Source organism: Equus asinus, chromosome 3 (assembly GCF_041296235.1).
Source record: "Equus asinus isolate D_3611 breed Donkey chromosome 3, EquAss-T2T_v2, whole genome shotgun sequence".
In the NCBI taxonomy this organism is placed as follows: domain Eukaryota; kingdom Metazoa; phylum Chordata; class Mammalia; order Perissodactyla; family Equidae; genus Equus; species Equus asinus.
This window is the reverse complement of record NC_091792.1, coordinates 49286670-49310755: the sequence shown is the minus strand read 5'-3', so window position 1 is coordinate 49310755 and position 24086 is coordinate 49286670. Positions and strand designations below refer to the sequence as shown.

General features: G+C 38.7%; 1 protein-coding gene across 1 annotated transcript in view; it reads right to left on the bottom strand.

Annotated features, from left to right (window-relative positions):
- The window catches only part of NPY5R (neuropeptide Y receptor Y5), a 57016-nt gene extending 48463 nt beyond the window's left edge, over positions 1 to 8553 (bottom strand). Inside the window, exon 1 of the mRNA XM_070505004.1 lies at positions 7989 to 8553. Within this exon, the coding sequence (XP_070361105.1) occupies positions 7989 to 8003 (15 nt within the window). The 5' untranslated portion in view covers positions 8004 to 8553. The remainder of the gene's footprint in view (positions 1 to 7988) is intronic.
- Between the last annotated feature and the right edge of the window lie 15533 nt (positions 8554 to 24086).

Sequence of the window (24086 nt, the reverse complement as noted above, 5' to 3'; positions counted from 1 at the left end):
AAGATGCTTGATATCACTAATCCTCAGGGAAATGCAAATCAAAACCACAATGAGATATCACCTCATATCTGTTAGGATGTCTATTGTCAAAAAGACAAAAGTGCAAAGATGTGGAGAAAAGAGAACTCTTGTACGCTGTTGGTGGGACAGTAAATTGGTACAGCCACTATGGAAAACAATATGGAGGTTCTTCAAAAAAATTAAAAATAAAACTGCCATCTGATCCAGCAATCCCACTTCTGAATATATATCCAAAGGAAATGAAATCAGTGTCTTGAAGGGAATAAAATCTGCACCTCCTTGTTCATTACAGCATTATTCGTAATAGCCAAGGTATGGAACAACCCAAGTTCCATCAATGGATGAATGGATAAAAAAATGTGGTATAAATACAAAGGAATGTTATTCATCCTTGAAAAAGAAGGAAATCCTGTTATTTGCACCAACATGGATAAATCTGGAGGGCATTATATTCTAAGTGAAATAAGTCAGACAAAGAAAGACACATTCTTCATGGTACCACTTATATGTGGAATCTAAAAAAAATTGTCAAACTCATATAAACAGAGAATAGAACAGTGCTTCCTGGGGGCTGAGGGTGGTGGGAAATTCAGGAAGAGGTTAGTAAAAGGGTACAAACTTTCAGTTATAAGTTGAATTAAGTCTGAGGATCTAATGTATAACATGGTGACTATAGTTGGTAACACTGTATTGTATAATTGAAATTAGCTAAGAAAGTAGAACTCAAATGTCTGACAAAAAATAATAGAAAGGTAAATATATGAGGTGATGGATATCTTAAATAATTCGATGGGGGTAAGTTCTATCCCAATGTATATGTATATCAAATCACCACACTGTACACTTTTAAACATTTTACAATTTTGTCAATTATACCTCAATAAAGCTGGGAAAAAACCATCTCAAAGTACTAGTATCCAGATTTTATAAAAAATATTGTTAAGAAAAAGAAAGAAAACTAAGTAGAATAATAGGCAAAATATTTGAATTTTACAAATAAGGAAATTCAAGTTTTTGCTAAACATATAATAGGTGTTCAGTGTCGTTGTTAATCAGGAAAAGGCAAATTAAAACTACACTAAAATACCACTAGACACCCATAAGACTGGCCAAAATGGGAATTGTGTGAGTTGCATACACTGTTGGTAGGACTGTAAAGGGGAACAACGGTTTTGGAAAACAATTTGAAATTAGCTAGTAAAATTGTAGAACTGCCTATCTTAACATCCTATAATTTCAATTTCAACCCTAGGATAGTACTCCTGCCCATATGGACTAGGACACATTATATGTAAAAGAATGTCTATATCATCATGGTCCTTAATTGTCTCAAGCTAGAAACAATCTGAATGTCCAAAGACAGTAGAATGGATAAATAATCATAATATATTCATAGATTGGAATATTTTTTAGCAACAAAACAAAACAAATTCTGGCACTATTCCAAATCTTCCACAGACAATATTGAATAAATGAAATTAGACAAAAATAGTACATTTTGACTCTTACAACCTCCCAAAACTGAATCAAGAAGAAATAGAGAATCTGAATAGACCAATCACAAGTAAAGAGATTGAAACAGTAATCAAAAGCTTCCCCAAAAATAAAAGTCCAGGACCAGATGTCTTCTCTGGAGCATTCTACCAAACATTCAAAGAAGATTTAATACCTATCCTTCTCAAACTATTCCAGAAAATTGAGGAAGATGGAGCACTTCCTAACACATTCTACAAGGCTAACATCACCCTGATCCCAAAACCAGACAAGGACAACATGAAGAAGGAAAACTAGAGGCCAATATCACTGATAAACATAGATGCAAAAATCCTCAACAAAATATTGGCAAACCGAATACAGCAATACATTGAAAAGATCATACACCATGATCAAGTGGGATTTTTACCAGGGACACAGGGACGGTTCAACATTCGCAAGTCAATCAAGGTGATACACCACATTACCAACATGAGGAACAAAAACCACCTGATCATCTCAATAGACGCAGAGAAAGCATTCGACAAGATCCAACATCCATTTATGATAAAAACTCTCAATAAAATGGGTATAGAAGGAAAGTACCTCAACATAATAAAAGCCACATATGACAAACCCACAGCCAACATCATATTCAATGGGGAAAAACTGAAAGCTATCCCTCTGAGAACAGAAATAAGACAAGCATGCCCACTCTCACCACTCTTATTCTACATAGTACTGGAGATTTTGGCCAGAGCAATTAGGCAGGAGAAAGAAATAAAAGGAATCCAAATAGGCAATGAAGAAGTGAAACTCTCACTGTTTGCAGATGACATGATCTTATATATAGAAAACCCTAAAAATTTCAAAAAAAATCTAGAAGTAATCAACAATTAAAGCAAAGTTTCAGGGTACAAAATCAACTTACATAAATCAGTAGTATTTCTATACTCTAATAATGAACTAACAGAAAGAGAACTCAAGAACACAATCCCACTCACAATTGCAACAGAAAGAATAAAATATATTGGAATGAATTTAACCAAGCACATGAAAGACCTATACAATGAAAACTACAAGACATTCCTGAAAGAAATCAATGACAACTTAAAGAGATGGAAAGACATTCCATACATATGGATTGGAAGAATAAACATAGTTAAAATGTCCATACTACTTAAAGCAATCTATAGATTCAATGCAATCCCAATCAGGATCCCAATGACATTCTTCACAGAAATAGAACAAAGAATCATAAAATTCATGTGGGGCAAGAAAAGACCCCGAATTGCTAAAGCAATCCTGAGAAAAAAGAACAAAGCTGGAGGCATCACAATCCCTGACTTCAAAATATACTACAAAGCTATAGTAATCAAACCAGCATGGTACTGGTACAAAAACAGACACACAGATCAATGGAACCGAATTGAAAGTCCAGAAATAAAACCGCACATCTACGGAAAGCTAATCTTCAACAAAGGAGCTGAGAACATACAATGGAGAAAAGAAAGTCTCTTCAGGGGCTGGCCCAGTGGTGCAGCGGTTAAGTGTGCACGTTCCGCTTAGGTGTCCCAGGGTTCGTCAGTTCGGATCCCGGGTGCGGACATGGCACTGCTTGGCAAGCCATGCTGTGGCAGGCATCCCACATATAAAGTAGAGGAAGATGGGCATGGATGTTAGCTCAGGGCCAGTCTTCCTCAGCAAAAAGAGGAGGATTGGCAGCAGATGTTAGCTCAGGGCTAATCTTCCTAAAAAAAAGAAAGTCTCTTCAACAAATGGTGTTGGGAAAACTGGACAGCCACGTGTAAAAGAATGAAAATAGACCATTCCTTTATGCCATTCACAAAAATAAACTCAAAATGGATCAAAGACTTAAAGGTAACATCTTAAACCATGAGACTTCTAGAAGAAAATACAGGCAGTACACTCTTTGATGTCAGTCTTAAAAGGATCTTTTCGGACATCATGTCTTCTCAGACAAGGGAAACAATGGATAGAATAAACAAATGGTACTTCATCAGACTAAAGAGGTTCTACGAGGCAAGGGGAAACAAGATTGAAAGAAAAACACAATGCATCAACTGAAAAATATATTTGTAAATCATATATCCAACAAAGGGTTAATCTCCATAATATATAAAGAAGTCATACAGCTCAACAACAAAAAATCAAACAACCTGATCAAAAAATGGGCAGGGGATATGAACAGACATGTCTCCAAAGAAGATATATGGATGGCCAATAGGCACATGAAAAGATTCTCATCACCACTGATCATCAGGGAAATGCAAATCAAAACTACACTAAGATACCACATTACACCCGTTAGAATGACAAAAATAACCAAGACAAAAAATAAAAATGTTGGAGAGGTCGTGGAGCAAAAGGAACCCTCATACACTGCTGGTGGGAATGCAAACTGGTGCAGCCACTATGGAAAACAGTATGGAGATTTCTCAAAAAATTAAAAATAGAAATACCATATGACCCAGCCATCCCAGTACTGGGTATCTATCCAAAGAACTTGAAAACAGAAATTCAAAGAGACCCATGCACCCCTATGTTCATTACAGCATTATTCACAATAGCCAAGACGTGGAAGCAACATAAATGCCCATTGACTCATGACTGGATAAAGATGAAATGGTGTATATATATATATGTACACACACAATGGAATACTACTCAACCATAAAAAAGAATAAAATCGTCCCATTCACAACAACATGGATGGACCTTGAGGGTATTATGTTAAGTGAAACGAGCCAGATAAAGACAAACTCTGTATGACTCCACTCATATGTGGGAGATAAACAAACACATGGACAAAGAGAATAGATTAGTGATTACCAGGGGAAAGGGGGGTGGGCACAAAGGGTGAAGTGGTGCACCTATAATAGGACTGATAAATAATAATGTACAACTGAAATTTCACAAGGTCTTAAACTATCATAACCTCAATAAAAAAAGTTAATAAAAAATAGTACATTTTGTGTGATTCCACTTATATGAATGTCAAACAAGCACAAATTTAAACTACATTTTTAGGGACACACACATATTTGGGAAAACTATAGAGAAGATGTCACTATAAAATCTAGGCAATGGCTACCTCCAGCGGGAAAGGAAAGGAGCGGCATCTGAAAGAGACGCACAGTGAGGTGGAGGACTTCTCAGAGAGGGGCATCTTTGATTTCTCATGCCGGATGTTCTCTTGTAATCATTCATTAAGCTCTTCAATTATGCTTTATGGACTTTTCTGTATGAGTGTTATATTTCACAGTTTTGAAAAGGCTTAAAAAAGCTTGCTTAAGCAGAACACCTCACATAAATACCATCAAATTTGAATGCAATAAGTATTTGGGGTTAGGAATTGAAAAAGAAAAAAGCTTGGCTTACTGCTGAAACGCTATACATACGGATAATTGTTAGAACCTATCGAATGGGTTATTTTTTTATTGTCATGTGGCAGGGAGCAGTTGACGATTCTGGAGCTGCTTTTTCAGTTACAATAAAGCATTTCAGACTAAAAACTGTAGAAATCAGAGAATCACAACACAGCTTTGCTGCTGGTGACACTAACAATGAAGCGCCCACAGGCAAGGCATGGTGAGTGCGATTTTAATTAATCAGCATGCTTATTTTAGTATGAATGACACTCCCACCACTTCCTGTGTCCACAGTCTATTCTTCATATTTCTGTGAGCGACAGTCTTCCTTTCCAAGACCCTGCTTTTCTCTTTTTGATTGTCTTTAGTATTTGGGAAAACGTTGTTATTTAGCTGATTCTCACATGAATCTTTTCATGAGAAGAATCTGAGAAAAAGGATGGACCAGTGAATTCTTACTCAAATATAGAAAATAAAACTATGGGAGCATGGCAACAGATTTGGTCATAAAACCAGGAGCACACTATGTCAGGACTAAAGCATATTTACACATTAAATGAGAACATTATGAACAAGCACACGGAAAATGGAGCCATCACAACAATGTAAATGGAAACCAGCCCTTATCTAATTTGACACTTAGAGAATCCTTCACCCTTCACCATCCAGGGAAATAGAAAAGAACTGAATTACAAACAGAGGTCTTCTTTCCAGCATCTCTAGATTTTTCCTTTTTTTCCAAAAGATATACTCCCTTTTTATTCTGATTAATAGGTCACAGTCCTGACAAACCAAATACAAAATGATGACTTTTCTGAAATGAAAGTAGTTTTTAGCTCTTCAACCAAGTGCAACAGCTAACGTCCATTTATCACTTAACATCTGTCAAGTGCCTTACATATATTATTTCCTTTAATCCTCACCAAAATTCATAAAATAAGCAATATTATGCTCCTCATTCGATAGGGGAAGTAACTGAGGCTTAGAGAAACAGTATTTTGCACACAGCAAACCTGTGCTGGCAAAAGAGTCAGACTTCAACCTCAGGAGCATGATTCCAGTGGCCACACTTTAAACCATTCCATCAGAGGAGATGACATGTTTCCTCCATCAACTAAGGGTCCCGAACAACCTCATAGACCTTCCTGATGCTTCTGGAAATGCGTTGAATGCTCTGCTTTAATGATAACCACTAGAATAGTGCCTGGACAGCATCCTTAACAGTCTGAAGAAATTATGGCAGATTTTAGAAGCACATAATTTACTCCCAGAAATCTTATCCCTGGAGAATCCAGCATAGCTGATAAAGGATCAGAAGCATTTCTAGAAGTCTACATCAACGGAAAGACTTTTAACTATAAAGCCATCTAAGAGCTTAATGTTGTCTTAGCTGTGATGTCTGCCTTAACCCCCCAGGCTGTGTTCCCATGTCCCTCCATCCCTGCACTTTTCACATTTTACTGCCATTTGTGTCTGTTCCTCTCCTTTTCACCAGATTTTGAGAACACAATAAAGCAAGCGACTTCAAACTTTTATATTCCCAGGACCTCACACAGGATCTGGAATATAACAGACATGATAAATATTTCTAGAATTCAAAATTAAGCAATAGTGTAACAGTCTCTATTATTTATTAAGCACTACTGTGTGCTAGGCGCTATAGGAGATAGTTTTTGTGTATTCTCTCATTTATTCCTCACTCGAATTTAATGCGGTGAAACACTCGTTAGCCTTATCATTAAGCATATAATTATAGGCTTAGGTTTAAATACAAATCATTTGCTCAGGGTCACATAGGTAATAATGGTGAAGCCAGAATCCACATTCGGGACTAATTCTGGAATCTTCCCTCTCAAACTCTGCACTGCTCTGTTCTCATGTGTTAAAATTGGTAACTTTTATTAGAAAAATTTAGTCTAGTAGGCTCTCTTTTCTGTATGACTTTATTATAATCTTCACAGTTTAGGCTAGTATATATAAATAGTCCTCTTGAAATATCTTTAATTTCCTAAATGGATGATTCCTTAAGAGTTAGACCCTTCAACCTCATTATAACCCTATTCTGTGACTGCATACATGAAGAAATTAGTAATGCTTGTTCTTTCTGAGTGCAAAGACTGAAGTGCTGAGTAGTGAAATCAAGTTCCTGCTGATTGTGTATTAGACTTTAAAATATAATGGTAATGGGGTTACAGAAAACACGAATTATTCTTCTGAGATATAGTCACTGTATTTTAATAGTTCTGATTGTCCTCAAATATAATCCCTGTCTTTTAATGAAACAGAGAATGATGCAAAAGAACACTCTAGTTTGAGGAAAGAAGAAAATGATTCCCATTAACCATTTGGAAGGCTACAAATGTGATATAGACATTGTAGGTCTGGTTCCATCTAAGATCAGCTGTTTTTATCAACGTTGATTTTTTTCTATACAGTAAGCTTCTGTATTTTGTTTTTAATGAGAAATTCAAGGAGCATTACCAGAGCAGTGGGAACAATTTCACACTTCAAGCAAGAGCTTGGGGAAAACATCAAACCATATATTTGAAATAGATATAAAAAAAGAAACCACTTGTTCTGGCATTTTTCTAAAACTTGGTCACAATAATGTGAAATTTTGAGAAACATAAAATAGTTCTCTCTAAAGTGAGAAAATTCAAACTAAGTCCAAAATAAATGCTCACAAGAATTGCCTATCCATTGCAATTCATGGATTCTGAGGTTAAATTATTCCTGCAAATGAAATCAATGAAATTGTGATACTGTCAAATCTTTAGGCCAAGATTTAGCAAGAACAGCTATTGTTTTTTCTTCCATTCTCCTTTTTACTTTCTGCTCAACCCATTACACAAGAAAAATATAGGAAAATTAAGGATAGTACTTAATTAGGAAGGACTGAATTAGGAAGGCAGAATACTAAATGGCTTGTTCGGGAGATGGTGAGTTACCCACGATTGGAGACACTGAAGCAGAGAGTTCACTACCACTGGTCAGGATACAGTAGGACAGTGAGGACTAGGCCTTGATTACAGTCTTTTTCCAAATCTTAAGGTCTATGATTCCAACGTTCATGTACTCATTGTGCTCATGGCTCTAACTTACCTGCTGTGAGGTCATCTTACCCTCTCTTGACTACTTTTGAAGGGCACGATCCGCACTCAAGCTTTCACTCCTGCCTGGCTGGAGATCACACCTCTGGATCCAGGAGCATCTCTGTCCAGAAGGCAGTTTAAAATGAGGCAGAGAGCAAAACGATTTCTGTCCTTGTTTATAGAATTCTGTCCAGAGTTCACCCACCCTGGTTCTCCTTCAGTCCTGATCTGCCTTTGTTGGTTGTGCCGTTGAGTTGATTCCGACTCCTAGCGACCCTGGGTACAGCAGAGTGGAACCCTCTGAGTCTTTTGCGCTATCCTCTCACCTTCCGGTGCTCTATCAGACAATGCTCTGCAGCTATTCACAGGGTTTTCACGGCCAATTCTGCTGGTATTTGAAATACGGGTGGCATAGCTTTCAGCATCCCAGCAACACGCAGCCGCCACAGTATGAGAACTGACAGACTGGTGGTATGGTTCCCTGACCAGAAAACAAACCCAGGTGGAAGTGGTGAGTGTGCCGAATCTTACCCACTACCACCAGGGGCTGAGTCACCTATCTCTCTATTAACACCGCCAGTGAGAGGTGGGTTGGGAGTCAAATCAAGGTCTGGCTCCAAATCTCACGTTCCTATTACACCACACATCATCCATCATCCTAGATTTTTGGCAACTGAGCAGTGGAATTTCTATTTGTTGCTGCTCTGTCTTGGTACAGCTCACAGCCTGGCAAAGACTGCCTAGCCTGGAGTGTGCAAAGGTCAGGGCCGTGGCCGAGCCAGACTGTCATAAGTGAAAAGATTCTCTGGCCCATCATCCAAGCTAACATTGCTGCGTCCAGCCTATCAACTATATCCTTTTAAAGAAATGAAACTGTGTTCCTGATGATAACATCCTACATTAGGAAATGCTGGCTACAGAATTGAATTTAAATGCCCCCACTGAATTGGAGAAATCACAGAATTATTGACTTAAATGTAGACAGCATCTTAGAAGTCCTTGAATTTATAGCTTACGGTTTAGAGGGGGGGAAACGGAGCTCGGCAGTCTAAGCAGTACAATTTAGCTGATGCTGCTGTTGGGCTTAGTCTACCCAACAGCTTTCCCTTGGACTCTAGTCTGCCCTTTTTGCAACACAGTCCTTCCGCACCACGCACGGAGGGAGCCGAGAGTTGGTAACCCCCTCTGTTTATATGAGGTAACTTAGGCACTGCCTTTTCCACCAGAGTCAAAGACCAATGCTAACAATAAAATGAGCTTATAATAGACTTGTCACAAGATTAGGGTGTACAGAGAAAAGTGCTCCAAACAATCCTAAAGCAGATAAGATGGTAGGGCAGCTAGAGGAAAAGAAAATTGTAAATTTAGAGCATATGGAATTTGAAACACCTGACTTCAGGTAGAACCACTCTCAAGGACTAATTCTACCATTTAAAAATATGTTTTAATAGACTACTCAAATACTTCTTTTCTTTTCAGCAAATTTACCTATAAAAATAGTGTAAAATCTGGCTGTTGAACAAATGAGGATATAATTTCGCTAATGCTGAAAATATTTTAAGCGGTACTGAATATGGCAACAAAGGCAAGAAGTAAGCCCATTCTTCAAGAACAGACTTTATCCTGTTAAAATTTCAGCCCAAAGTGAAAATTTCAGCCAACCACATAGGTGGAAAGGCATCTTGGTTTTGAAGAAGTGATGGCATGTTTTCTAAGGTTTAAAACAAACTCTTATGACATTGAACTAGACACACACATTGTTCCAATGTCAAATTTCTAATTTTGATATAGTATAATAGTCATATAAGATGTAACCGTTGGACAAAACTTGGTGAAAGGCAGTTTCCTATGCATTCCAAATAAAAAGTTTTAAAAAGCCACTGACTCTTGAGGAAGTTAATAAAAAATAACGCAAGCTCATTACACATCATTTCATGACCGATTACTATCATGATCACTCGTTATTATGCTAGTGTGCCCTTGGTCTTTCACTTCTACTGTTACAAGCTTAGTTTTTAGCCTAAGTTAAGCACTATCAGGAATCCACGCGAGACTCATTTCTAATATCAGCATCACAAGCCATTCACTAAATGCCAAATATATTTTTCCATTAATCCAGGCCATTATTTGCACCATTTAGGTACCTAAACCTTCACATTGGTTATCTTTTACTTTGCCTGATACTATTCATTCGAGAAGAAAAGTTCACTCATCTCAAGGCACAGCAGAAAGGGCTCCGTATTGGTTATTTAAAGACTGTCAGTGTTGATAGAATCCTTTTCAATGCTCACATTGTACTAAAATTTTGTTCTTGATTGAGCAGGCAAAAAGCCTGATCTAAGAAATTTTTAATTTTATTAAATTTAGCCTAAATGGATCGTGATTCCTATGTCAAATCCATAATGTTCATTTATTTAAGGATATTTTACGTGCTTTTCACGGAATGGGGTTGGAAATGACCGTAAGAGTCGTCTAATCCACACGCCACATTTTATAGATGATGAACCTCAGGCTTAGTAAGATCAAATGACTCGCTAGCTAAGGCCAGCACTTATAACTGAAAGACCCGGCCTGTCTTCACCACTGTAAACCATTTGTTGCCAGGTTTTGTTTGCCTGAGTTCAAAAATCACGTCCATCACCTTATAGCTTTGCGACTTTGGCCAAGTTATTTACTCTCTCTGTGTCTCAGTTTCTGTATCTGTAGCATGGGGATACTGACAGTGCAGTTGTTGAGGTCTTTCCGAGGCAGTTTGATGCTTTCGATTCTAAATATGCTAGATTTTAGCTAAGGTGATTTTATACTAGTAATTCTAGATATTCTTGATTTTTATCAGTATGCCTCTTGTATGTCTTTTCTAAGAACCATTATTTATCATGTGACACATTATTACCTCAAAATTGAATATGTGTACTGCAAGATTCATTGCCATAGCAGACACCACTGTTTCTGTATCTAACATCCACTCTTCTTCATCCAGACTCGGAGGTTTAACGATGACTCTGGCCAAAATTCTGCTTCTCTCTGCTGAAGTTAGGGAGAGTCACAAGTCCTCTCAGAAACAGTCTCCCCCCTGTTTTGGCAGCCGTTCGTAGCTTTTCTTCAGCATTTTGGTCTTCTCCAAGAGCTTCCCATCTCATAATTCTTGCCCAGCCCCGAGGGCATAAGTCCATACCCTCACTCTCCATCAGGACCCACCAGTGCCTGGACGTGGCTCTCACTTTCCACGTACTCAGGCCTCTCCTGTACTCAGGCCCCAACAGCTGCTTCTTTCAGGTTTCCATTAGTAGCTGGACTGGAGCAGGATGGGAAATCAGCAGTCATCTTCAAGCCATAATCTTCCTAGAATCTTCTACTGATTTTTGAAGAAGTCAGAAACTAAATTATTAATTCCTCAAATCCATTTCTCCTCCAGAAGACTGGAATTAATCCTTAATCATCCAGTTGCTTAGAAATCATCCTTGGTTATTCTCTTTCTCTCACCCCCATTTCAAATCCATCCCTAAGGTCCATTAATTTTACCTTCATAAATCATCTCAAAACCATGCACTTTCTCTATTGCTGCCACCATCTCTCTCTACTACTTCACTAGAGCACTGGCCTTCTAACTGGTTTTCCTGATTCTTTGTTTTCCCTGCACCTTCAGTTTGTTCTCCACACAAGAACTCACGAGAGCTTTCATATACAAATTGAATTATGTCTCCCCTCTGCTCCCGACATGTAGTATAAAATACATAGTTTTTGTCATGGACTGTAAAACTCTAAATAATCTGACCTCTGTTTATCTGTACAACCACATCTAATGCAATCTCTCCTCTCACTCACTATGTTTCAGTCATGTAGACACTAATTCAGTCTTGAGAGCATTCCAAGGGGTTTCTTTTTCTCATCTTAAGGTTTTTGCTCACGCTGTTCCTTTGATCTGGAATGCTCTCCCCTAGGCTTTCCTTATTGCAGCTTCCCTCTTATTCTGTAGCTCTCACTTCAGTGTCTTTTACTTGGGAAAGCCTTTCCTTACTACTCTAAGAGGGTTCCCATTCTGTTAATTTTTGACTAAGCTTTCTGTTTGGTGCATTTGTAGAATTTTACATTTTTAAATTATTTATTTCTTTGCTAATTTATTATCTGTGTTTTTGTCCATTTATCTGTATGTCCTATAATAGCAAGGAGCATGTATGTTTCGCTAATGACTTGATATTGGATCCCAAGTGCATAATTGATATCAATAAAATTTTATTAAATAAGTAAATGTGGGTAAAAAAGATATACAACACACATCCCAAACCCAAAGCATTAACTGTCTGAACAGGAGATAAGTCAGGTATATAAATGATTGCAATATAAATAAATAGCTGCCAAATGCCACATGAAAGACGTAAACTGAATTCCATGGGAATATAGAGAGAGCACAGAAAGATGTGAGGGCAACATTAAAGAGTACTTGATGTTTGAACTGAACCTTAAGTTTGATAGGCAGAGTCAGACAGGAAGGCATTAAAAGTCCAAACATTACAAGTAAAAACATGGATATGGAAAAGTTCAATTAGGTATATCCAGGAAATAAAGCAGGTAGGAGAGTATAATTTATATGGAGATAAAATAAACAGTGATCAAATCATAGAGAGATCTGAATAATAGTTGAGGGGTTTACAGTTTGTTCAGTGGTAAGGGAAAGCCATTTAAAATTTTAAGCTGGATAGTGACATATTCAACAGGAAGTGTAAACTCAACAGGAGAGATTGGCAGAGGATAACATAGAGCAGGAGTGTTACAACTGGCTTGAATTAGTCCAAGCTTAATTCACTGTGTGACCCTGTGAATAGGAGTGACACTGGGAATAGAAAATAATGAATGACCAGAAGTTCCAATCTGGCCTTCTTGAAATGGTAGAGTCCATGGAAATATCTCCAGTGATGCAGAAGCCCCTGGCATGTTACATGTAAATATTTTAGTGTAGGTGTATTTTTTAAGAGATAGTTCATAGCTTTTACCAGAAGTCTCAATGGAGTCTCTAATCTCAAAATTTTAAGGAGGCCTCGGATCCAAGATGGCACCGTGAGTAGTCCTCTTTGTCTCTCCCTCTTCGAGTCTACAATTATTTGGACACTTATCGCTTAACAAAGGATATCCAGACAGCATCTCAGGACGTCTGAGATACCCATGCGACTATACATCGGAAGGCGGATGGACTTTCCTCCAGGAGGATGTGGAAATAGGTGAAAACTCTCCGACCCCGACCGAGCAGCCTAGTACCCGCAAGCGGCTTTCTTCCAACGGACGCCCCCAGAAGATCTACACACATCTAGGGCAGGAGCGAGCACACAACAGAGGAGCGACGGTGGAAACAGGTGACCAGAACCCTACCTGAACCCCCCATAATTACTCCTAAACACAGAGGGAAACTTTGGAGTTGCACACCTGGGCCCGCGGGGATAGTCTCTCCCCACCATTGGCGGGGAGTCCCTGCCTGGTGTTCCCGGCACCCGGAGGGTCCCAGAGAGAGTCGCTTAGGGTACGGAGGTCTCCCGGCTGCCACTGCCGGCACGGTGGGGCTAGGGATTGCCGGAGATCTCAGAGAGGACTGGTGCTGGGGGAAGTTTCAAAGGCCGGCTCTGCAACCCGGAGGGGAAGCTCCGGAGTTCCGCCCGGGCAGCAGACAAAACTCTCTGTCTGCCATTAGCAGAGGGGCCACACCCAGCATTCACGGCTCCGGGAGAGTCCCAGAGAGAATCCCAGAGGGCGGGGCGACCCCAGCTGCCGTTGCCCGCCCTGTGGGACTAGGGATTGCCAGAGATCTTGGAGAGGACTGGGGCTGGGGGAAGTTCCATAGGCCCGCTCTGCGCCCCGGAGGGGAAGTTACAGAATTCTGCCCGGGAAGCAGACAAAACTCTCTGTCTGCCATTAGCGGAGGGGCCACGCCCAGCACTCAACTCCAGGAAAGCCCCGGAGAGAATCCCAGAGGGCGGGGCGAACCCCAGCTGCCGTTGCCCGCCCCGTGGGACTAGGGATTGCCGGAGATCTCGGAGAGGACTGGGGCTGGGGGGAGTTCCAGAGACCCAGCTCCGTAGCTTAGGGGGAAACCCTACAGGCTCACAGCAGCCTTAGGGAAAGCCTCTGCACAGCACCAGTAGAAAGCACCCAGCCGGCAGCCACAAGGCTGGAAGACCCCAGGGCAAAAGCAGCATAGCTAGGTGAACTAACCACAGACTGTAGAAGATGCCAATAGCTCTCCTGCGACCCATAGAGGACAAGTGAGATTTTGTGGATGCCAACAGCAACAGAGCGACAAATATAAGTGATCCCACCCCTGGCCGCTGGAAAAGCCCATAACACCGTTGCAGACCCCAAGGAGGGAGCACATCTAGGTGGGCTGCAACAGTAGGCACCAGCAGCCTGAAGCCCCCCTGTGACGGCCCCCATGGCAGAGGAGGGAATCCAAAGGACCACTGTGACTACGAGGAGGGGCCCAGGCCCAGTTAGCAACTGCGGACAGGGTTCCTGGTTGGTGCAGTATAAACAGCTGCTCCCCCACCGCAGCAGCTGAAACAAGTGAAAGGAGCAACTAAACTCTATCTCCATGTGGAGGCACAAATCAACAACATCAAGCAATATGAAAAAATACATTAAATCTCCAGAACAGAAAGAAAGTAACAAATACACAGAAAACAATCCCAAAGAAAATGAGATATATAACCTAAATGATGATGACTTCAAAACAGCCATCATTAAAATACTCAATGAGTTAAGAGAGAATTCTGACAGACAACTCAACGAGTTCAGGAGCTATGTCACAAAAGAGTTTGATACGATAAAGAAGAACCAAACAGAAATATTGGAAATGAAGAACACAATAGAGGAGATTAAGAAAAATCTAGATGCTCTGAACAGTAGGGCTGATAATATGGAGGAAAGAATTAGCAATTTGGAAGATGGCAATATAGAATTGCTGCAGGCAGAGGAGGAGAGAGAAGCAAGACTAAAAAGAAATGAAGAAACTCTCCAAGAATTATCAGACACAATTAGGAGATGCAACGTAAGGATTATAGGTATACCAGAGGGAGAAGAGAAGGAGAAAGGGGCAGAAAGCCTATTCAAAGAAATAATGGCTGAGAACTTCCCAAATCTGGTGAGAGAGATGGATCTTCAGGTGACAGAAGCCAATAGATCTCCAAACTTTATCAATGCAAGAAGACCAACTCCACGGCATATAGTAGTGAAGCTAGCAAAAGTCAACGACAAGGAGAAAATACTAAGGACAGCCAGGCAAAAGAAACTAACCTACAAAGGAACCCCCATCAGGCTATCAGCAGATTTCTCAGCAGATACTTTACAGGCTAGAAGAGAGTGGAATGATATATTCAAAAATCTGAAGGACAAAAATCTGCAGCCGAGAATTCTCTACCCAGCAAAAATATCCTTCAAATACGATGGAGAAATAAAAACTTTCCCAGATAAACAAAAATTAAGGGAGTTCATTGCCACAAAACCTCCTCTTCAGGAAATCCTCAGGAAAAGCCTCAGTCCTGAAAAATCCAAAAAAGGAAAGGGGCTACAAAACCAAGAGCAGAGGAGATAAGTAGAAGGACAACAACAGAGATTAGCAGCTCTTCATCAGAACAGATTAAACCATGGGATGAGAAACAAAGGAAATTGAAGAAAACTGGAAAACAAGACACAAAATGGTAGTGGTAGGCCCCCACATCTCAATAATCACTCTAAATGTAAATGGATTGAACTCCCCAATCAAAAGACACAGAGTGGCAGGATGGATCAAAGAACAAGACCCAACAATATGCTGCTTCCAGGAAACACACCTCAGCCCCAAAGACAAACACAGACTCAGAGTGAAGGGATGGAGAACAATACTCCAAGCTAATAATGAACAAAAGAAAGCAGGTGTCGCTATACTAATATCAGACAAGGTAGACTTCAAAGCAAAACAGATAAAGAAAGACAAAGAGGGACAGTATATAATGATAAAAGGGACTCTCCACCAAGAAGACATAACACTTATAAATATATACGCACCCAACACAGGAGCACCAAAATTTGTAAAGCAACTCTTAATAGAACTAAAAGAAGACATCAACAACAATACAATAATAGTAGGGGACCTCAACACACCATTAACACCAATGGCCAGAACATCCAGACAGAAAATCAACAAGGAAATAATAGAATTAAATGAAAAATTAGACCAGATGGACTTAATAGATATATATAGAACACTTCATCCAAAAACAGCAGGTTACACATTCTTCTCAAGTGCACATGGAACATTCTCAAGGATTGACCATATTTTGGGAACCAAAGCAAACATCAATAAATACAAGAGAGTTGAAATAATATCAAGCATCTTTTCTGATCATAATGCTATTACACTAGAAATCAACTACAAGAAAAAAGCAGAGAAAGGTGCAAAAATGTGGAGACTAAACAACACGCTTCTCAACAAACAATGGATCATTGAAGAAATTAAAGAAGAAATCAAATTTTATCTGGAGACTAATGAAAATGAGAACACGACATACCAAATCATTTGGGATGCAGCAAAAGCAGTCCTAAGAGGGAAATTCATCGCAATACAGGCTCACCTCACTAAACAAGAAAAAGCTCTCATAAGCAACCTCAAACGACACCTAACAGAACTAGAAAAAGAAGAACAAACAAAGCCCAGAGTCAGTAGAAGGAGGGAAATAATAAAAATAAGAGCAGAAATAAACGATATTGAAACAAAAAAGACAATAGAAAGGATCAATGAAACAAAGAGTTGGTTCTTCGAAAGAATTAACAAAATTGACAAACCCCTAGCCAGACTCACCAAGAAAAGAAGAGAGAAATCGCAAATTAATAAAATTAGGAATGACAGAGGAGAAATCACAACAGATACCAATGAAATACAAGAGATCATAAGAGAATACTATGAAAAACTATATGCCAACAAATTGAACAACCTGGAAGAAATGGACAAATTCCTAGACTCCTACAATCTCCCCAAACTGAATCAGGAAGAAATGGAGAATCTGAATAGGCCAATCACAAGTAAGGAAATAGAAACGGTAATGAAAAACCTCCCAAAAAATAAGAGTCCAGGACCAGACGGCTTCTCTGGAGAATTCTACCAAACATTCAAAGAAGACTTAATACCTATTCTCCTCAAACTGTTCCAGAAAATTGAGAAAGATGGAGAACTCCCTAACACATTCTATGAAGCCAACATCACTCTGATCCCCAAACCTGACAAGGACAACACAAAGAAGGAGAACTACAGGCCGATATCACTGATGAACATAGATGCAAAAATCCTCAACAAAATTTTGGCAAACCGAATACAGCAATACATCAAAAAGATTATACACCATGATCAAGTGGGATTTATACCAGGGACACAGGGATGGTTCAACATCCGCAAGTCAATCAACGTGATACACTACATCAACAAAATGAAAAACAAAAACCACATGATCATCTCAATAGATGCAGAGAAAGCATTCAACAAGATCCAACACCCATTTATGATAAAAACCCTCAATAAAATGGGTATAGAAGGAAAGTACCTCAACATAATAAAGGCCATATATGATAGACCCACAGCCAACATCATACTCAATGGACAAAAGCTGAAAACCATCCCTCTGAGGACAGGAACAAGACAAGGGTGCCCACTTTCACCACTCCTATTCAACATAGTACTGGAGGTGCTGGCCAGAGCAATTCGGCAGGAAAAAGAAATAAAAGGAATCCAAATAGGTAACGAAGAAGTAAAACTCTCGTTGTTTGCAGATGACATGATCTTATATATAGAAAACCCCAAAGAATCCATAGAAAAACTATTAGAAATAATCAACAACTACAGCAAAGTAGCAGGGTATAAAATTAACGTGCATAAATCAGTAGCATTTCTATACACTAACAATGAACTAACAGAAAAAGAACTCAAGAACTCAATCCCATTCACAATCGCAACGAAAAGAATAAAATACCTCGGGATAAACTTAACCAAGGAAGTGAAGGATCTATACAATGAAAACTACAAGACTTTCTTGAAAGAAATTGATGATGACATAAAGAGATGGAAAGACATTCCTTGCACATGGATTGGAAGAATAAACATAGTTAAAATGTCCATACTACCTAAAGCAATATACAGATTCAATGCTATCCCAATCAGAATCCCAAGAACATTCTTCACAGAAATTGAACAAACAATCCTAAAATTCATATGGGGCAACAAAAGACCGCAAATTGCTAAAGCAATCCTGAGCAAAAACAAAGCCAGTGGAATCACAATCCCCGATTTCAAAACATACTACAAAGCTACAGTGATCAAAACAGCATGGTACTGGTACAAAAACAGGTCCACAGATCAATGGAACAGAATTGAAAGCCCAGAGATAAAACCACACATCTATGGACAGCTAATCTTCGACAAAGGAGCAGAGGGCCTACAATGGAGAAAAGAAAGTCTCTTCAACAAATGGTGCTGGGAAAACTGGACAGCCACATGCAAAAGATTGAAAATTGACCATTCTTTTTCACCACACACCAAAATAAACTCAAAATGGATCAAAGACCTAAAGATTAGGCCTGAGACAATAAGTCTTTTGGAAGAGAATATAGGCAGTGCACTCTTTGACATCAGTTTCAAAAGAATCTTTTCGGACACTATAAATCCTCAGTTGAGGGAAACAATAAAAAGAATAAACAAATGGGACTTCATCAGACTAAAGAGCTTCTTCAAGGCAAGGGAAAACAGGATTGAAACAAAAAAACAGCTCACTAATTGGGAAAAAATATTTACAAGCCACTTATCTGACAAAGGGTTAATCTCCATAATATACAAAGAACTCACACTGATTAGCAACAAAAAAACAAACAATCCAATCAAAAAATGGGCAGAGGACATGAACAGACATTTCTCAAAAGAAGATATGAATATGGCCAATAGACACATGAAAAGATGTTCATCATTGCTAATCATCAGGGAAATGCAAATCAAAACTACACTAAGATATCACCTTACACCCGTTAGATTGGCAAAAACATCCAAAACCAAGAGTGACAAATGTTGGAGAGGATGTGGAGAAAAAGGAACCCTCATACACTGTTGGTGGGAATGCAAACTGGTACAGCCACTATGGAAAATAGTATGGAGATTTCTCAAAAAGTTAAAAATAGAAATACCCTATGACCCAGCCATCCCATTACTGGGTATCTATCCTAAGAACCTGATATCAGAAATCTCAAGAGTCCGTTGCACCCCTATGTTCATCGCAGCATTATTTACAATAGCCAAGACGTGGAACCAGCCTACATGCCCAGAAACTGATGATTGGATAAAGAAGATGTGGTATATATACACAATGGAATACTACTCAGCCACAAAAAAAGACAAAATTGGCCCATTCACAACAACGTGGATGGACCTCGAGGGTATTATGTTAAGCGAAATAAGCCAGTCAGAGAAAGACGAACTCTATATGACTCCACTCATAGGTGGAAGTTAGTATATTGATAAGGAGATCTGATCGGTGGTTACCAGGGAAAAGGGGGGGTGGGGGGAGGGCACAGAGGGGGAAGTGATGTACCCACAACATGACTAACAAAAATGTACAACTGAAGTCTCACAAGGTTGTAATCTATCATAACATTAATAAAAAAATTAAAAAAAAAAATTTTAAGGAGGCTGGCTTACTTGACCCTAGTTTTCTTTTCTGGGGCTAATTGGGAATACTTATCTGTGGCTTTAGTTTTTCCAGCTTTGTCTGAACCACTTGGTAGAGTAACACACTCACTTCAAATTAGTTACACTTTAAAAAAACCACATTGAACACAGTTCTAATGTATACCATTTATATGTATTCTTTTCCCTTCAGAAGAAAGTATTTTTCTCCTTCTCACTGATCTTAGCTTTTGAATCAAAGGCTAAGCATTCACATTCAGTGGATTAAATATACCCACCTAGCCTTTTAAATTAAACTTCATTTGATGTTACAGAGACTCATAAATTTTGTTCTATACCTCTAACACAAATTGCCTCTTAAAAGGCATCTACAAATACTCCAGCCATACACCCAGATTATTTTCCTAATACCTAGATCAATGAATCCAAATAGCTGGTTTATAAACAAAGAAGCGAACTGCTTCAGATTTCTGTTCTGAAGTTTATTTAACTCCTGTTGATTTTCAGGAATTGTTTATTTTCCACAAAGGGGATTTGAATTAGTAATGGTATCTTTCCATGGTTTTCTGAGGTGTGGGTGTTAGCCACGAAGCCTGTTTTCTCAGTCACTGAGGACGTATTTTAGAGATGTTGGTATCGATCTGTTCTTGAAGTGCGTGCTCTGGTATGCTAGTCAGATGGTCTCTCCTGCACGACTCTTCTCATTTCCCTCAGCTCATGGGAGCTGGGTGCTGACAGGTCTAGCCCTCACTGAAGAAAACCCAACCGTGCACTACCCATAGTGCAAGGAGTCTATAGGCCAAAAGGACACGCCCACATCGAGTCCATGCCCCTCCTTCTATACCACTCTCCAGGTTCTCAGGACCCTAGAATCCCTGCCCAGACTCAAATTCACTTCCTTAGTAGAGAGTGGTAAACATATTATAATTATTCCATAAGCTTCTGTACCTTTGATAGAAAAAGTAGGAAAGTGTCCAGCAGTAAAAATAGTTAGGTTGTGATTTAAGGTCCATAAAACAAAAGCAACCAGTTTTTAAGAGAAACTCGTTTATTGTACTGAGACCAATGAGAAATTTCTCTTACAGTCCTCTTAAAAAGGACATTGCACATCATAAGAAACAATAATTGCAACAACATCCTCACAATAAGCTTAGCAAGGAGCTTCATAAAATGGTTGCTTACAATGTTCGTCAGTGTAGAACATAGCCATAATGCAAACGTTCACGTGAATAAGGGCGCTTCCACAAATGCTGTTAATCTTGTGGTGCAGGCACACATGTCTTTGCTGGTGTGGTGTATGAGGATAAAGATTCCCTAGAGTAACAAATGAAATGCACATGCCTCCAAAATATTCTACCAATACTATTTTTGAGAACGATCTTCCACAGGACTGCTTATTTTAAACGTTCTTAAAATTAAGCCAAATGCACCATGTAAGTACAATTTTATAAAAAGCAGGAGCAAACGTAAGTCTGCAAAAATCCTAAAGAAGTGAAATGAAGGATTTGTTTCTATTTGAGTATTAACCATAAAGGGTTAGATTTGCAAAAATGTTGTTAAGTTTTATTATTTCTAAATGTCTCTAGGTTTTTAAAAACTGTACAGAAGTCTAGCTCACTTTCTGTCTCATTGTTTTCTTAGGACTACCGCAAAAGCCTCCACATCCACTCTCGGACTTCTTCCAGTCATTGTCCAAGCTTCAGGCAGAGTGACCTTTTAAAATGCATATCTAATAGTGTCAACCCCCTGGCCAAAACCGTCCAATGGAATCCCATGACTCTGGGGTAAATTCATGCTCTAAGAAACCAGTCCCTTCCTACGTCACTCCTTTCACTGGCTCCTCCACTCTCGTCTCTCAGACACCATGCCTTGGGTGCTCATTCACCTGATTTCCTCAGTTTCTAATGAAGAATAATTAGATGAATGAACCTCTACCTTGAGCTTTGAAATCTCCGCTTCTTTTACTTGGTTCACTTTGAACCAAGAAAATGGAGATTTTAAGATGGTCTCCCCCACCCCCAGCCTAGAGTAAAATGATTTTCTAATAATTAGGAAGAAGCTTTGAGAGGTACATCAACTTAGAAGACTCAATGAAATGCTTCAGGACCTAAAAGAACAAAACAAAAATCACCAACCGCATTGTCTGTCCTTAGTTAGTGCCTGGGCAAATGAAGAAGCAGGCCCACCAATAAACAAATAATTCTACTGCCAGCTCTCTGATCCAGTGTGAGGTTCTGGAACTCTATGAGAGACCACCAGCGTCCAAAATGTCTGTCCATTCATTGTGAACAGAGCAAGTGGTAATGAATGATAGAGGTCCATAGAATCCAGTGTTTGGCCAGGAAGTCTACTGAATTAAAAGAAAACTTAAGTATCTCCAAAGATACAATTTTCTTTCACTTTAAGTACCAAACATCCAGTTTACAAATCTATAATGGAGTTTCACATAAATGTGCCTTAAGTCACATATCTGCAAATTGAGAATTTCTGTGTTCTTCTGCTAGAACATTGCTATAGATTCTCCTGCGAGGAAATGGGTTTTATCTTTTTTCCTTAATTTTACGTATTTTGAGATAACTGAGATTCACATGCAGCTATAAGAAATGATACAGAGATAGCTTACAAAATTTTTATCCAATTTCCCCTTATTGTAGCATCCATCATAACTGTAGTACAATATCACGACCAGGAAATTGGCATTGCAAGAATCCATCCACCTTATTCAGATTTTAGCAGTTTTACATGCATTCGTTTGTGTGTGTGTGTATGGGTGTTTAGTTCTATACAATTTTATCACGTGTGTAGATTTGAGTGACCACCACTTCTGTCAAGATACAAAACAGTTCTGTCACACAGTGCTTCTTGTGTCTCTTTTAAAACCTCACTCACTTCCTTCTGCTCTCCCTACCCCATCCCTAGCCCCTGACAGCCACTGATCTGTTCTCCATTGCTATAATTTTTTCATTTCAAGAATATTATATAAATGGAAGCCTTTGGGGATTAGTTTTTTTCATTGAGCATAATTTCCTGGAGATTCATCCAGGAAGTTTTGTGTATCATTTGTTCACTACTTTTTGTTACAGAGTAGTATTTTCTAGTATGATGTATCACAGTTTGTTTAACCATTCATCTATTTTAAGATATGAATTGTTTCTCGTTTTAAGTTAATATAATATATCATGAACATTTGTGTGTAGGTTTTCCATGTGAAACTAAATTTCCTTCTCTGGAGTAAATGTCTAAGAGTGCAATTGGTGGGTCTCACGGTAATTCAATGTTTAGTTTTATAAAAAATTGCCACACTCTTCTCCAGATTGGCTTTCCGATATTACATTCACACTAGCATTGTGTGAGTGATCCCGTTTCTTTATATCCTCCCCAGCATTTGGTGTTGCCACTATTTTTTATTTTAGTCGTCCTGATATGAGTATAATGATATCCTGGTTTTAATTTGCACTTCCCCAATGATTAATGAAGTTGCACATCTTTTCACATGCTTACTTGCCACCTGGATATCCTCTTCAGCGAAATGTCAGTTCATGCCTTTTGCCTGTTTTTTAACTGCATCATTTGGGGGTTTTTTTACTGTTGATTTTTGAGGGTTCTTTCTGTATTCTAGATACTAGTCTTTTGTCAGATACGTGGTCTGCAAATAATTTTTGCCAGTCTGTAGTTTGTCTTTTCATCCTCCTGAGAAGGTCTTTTGCAAAGTAAAAGTTTTCAATTTTGATGAGGTTCAATACACTGAGTTTTCCTTTTATGGATTATGCTTTTGGTGTCAAGTCTAAGAATTCTTTGCCTAGAATTTGAAGATTTTCTCCTATTTTTCCTGAAAGATTTATATTTATGTTTTACATTTATGTCTATGATCTACTTTGAGTTAGTTTTTGTATAAAGTATGAGGTTCAGTCATATCCTTTTTTCTTTTTTTTGCTTATGAATGTATAGTTTTTCCAGCAATGTTTTTTTAAAAAGACTATCATTCTCCCCTGAAATGCTTTCTCAGAGATAAGTTAGGCACATTTGTGTGGGTTTTTTTATGAGTTCTCTGTTCTGTTTCATTGATTGAGACGTCTATCTGTTCAACAACGCCAAATTGTCTTGATTATTGTAGTTATACAGTTAGTCTTAATATAAGGTAGAGAGATTCCTTCCATTTTATTCTTCTTTTTCAAGATTGGATTAGCTTTGCTAGTTTGTACCACTAAATATATATTTTAGAATAAGCTTGTCTATATTATTATAGATTTTTACTTGCTGAGAATGTTTATTTAAAATTAATGATTAAGCATAAAACATTCCCTTTCTTTTTTTATAGTTATTATTACTAAATAGAAGATAATATTGCAACTAAATATAGCAATCACCCTTATTAAAAACAAAATTTGTGCTATTATTTCTGTAGATCTGCCATTAAGAATAAAG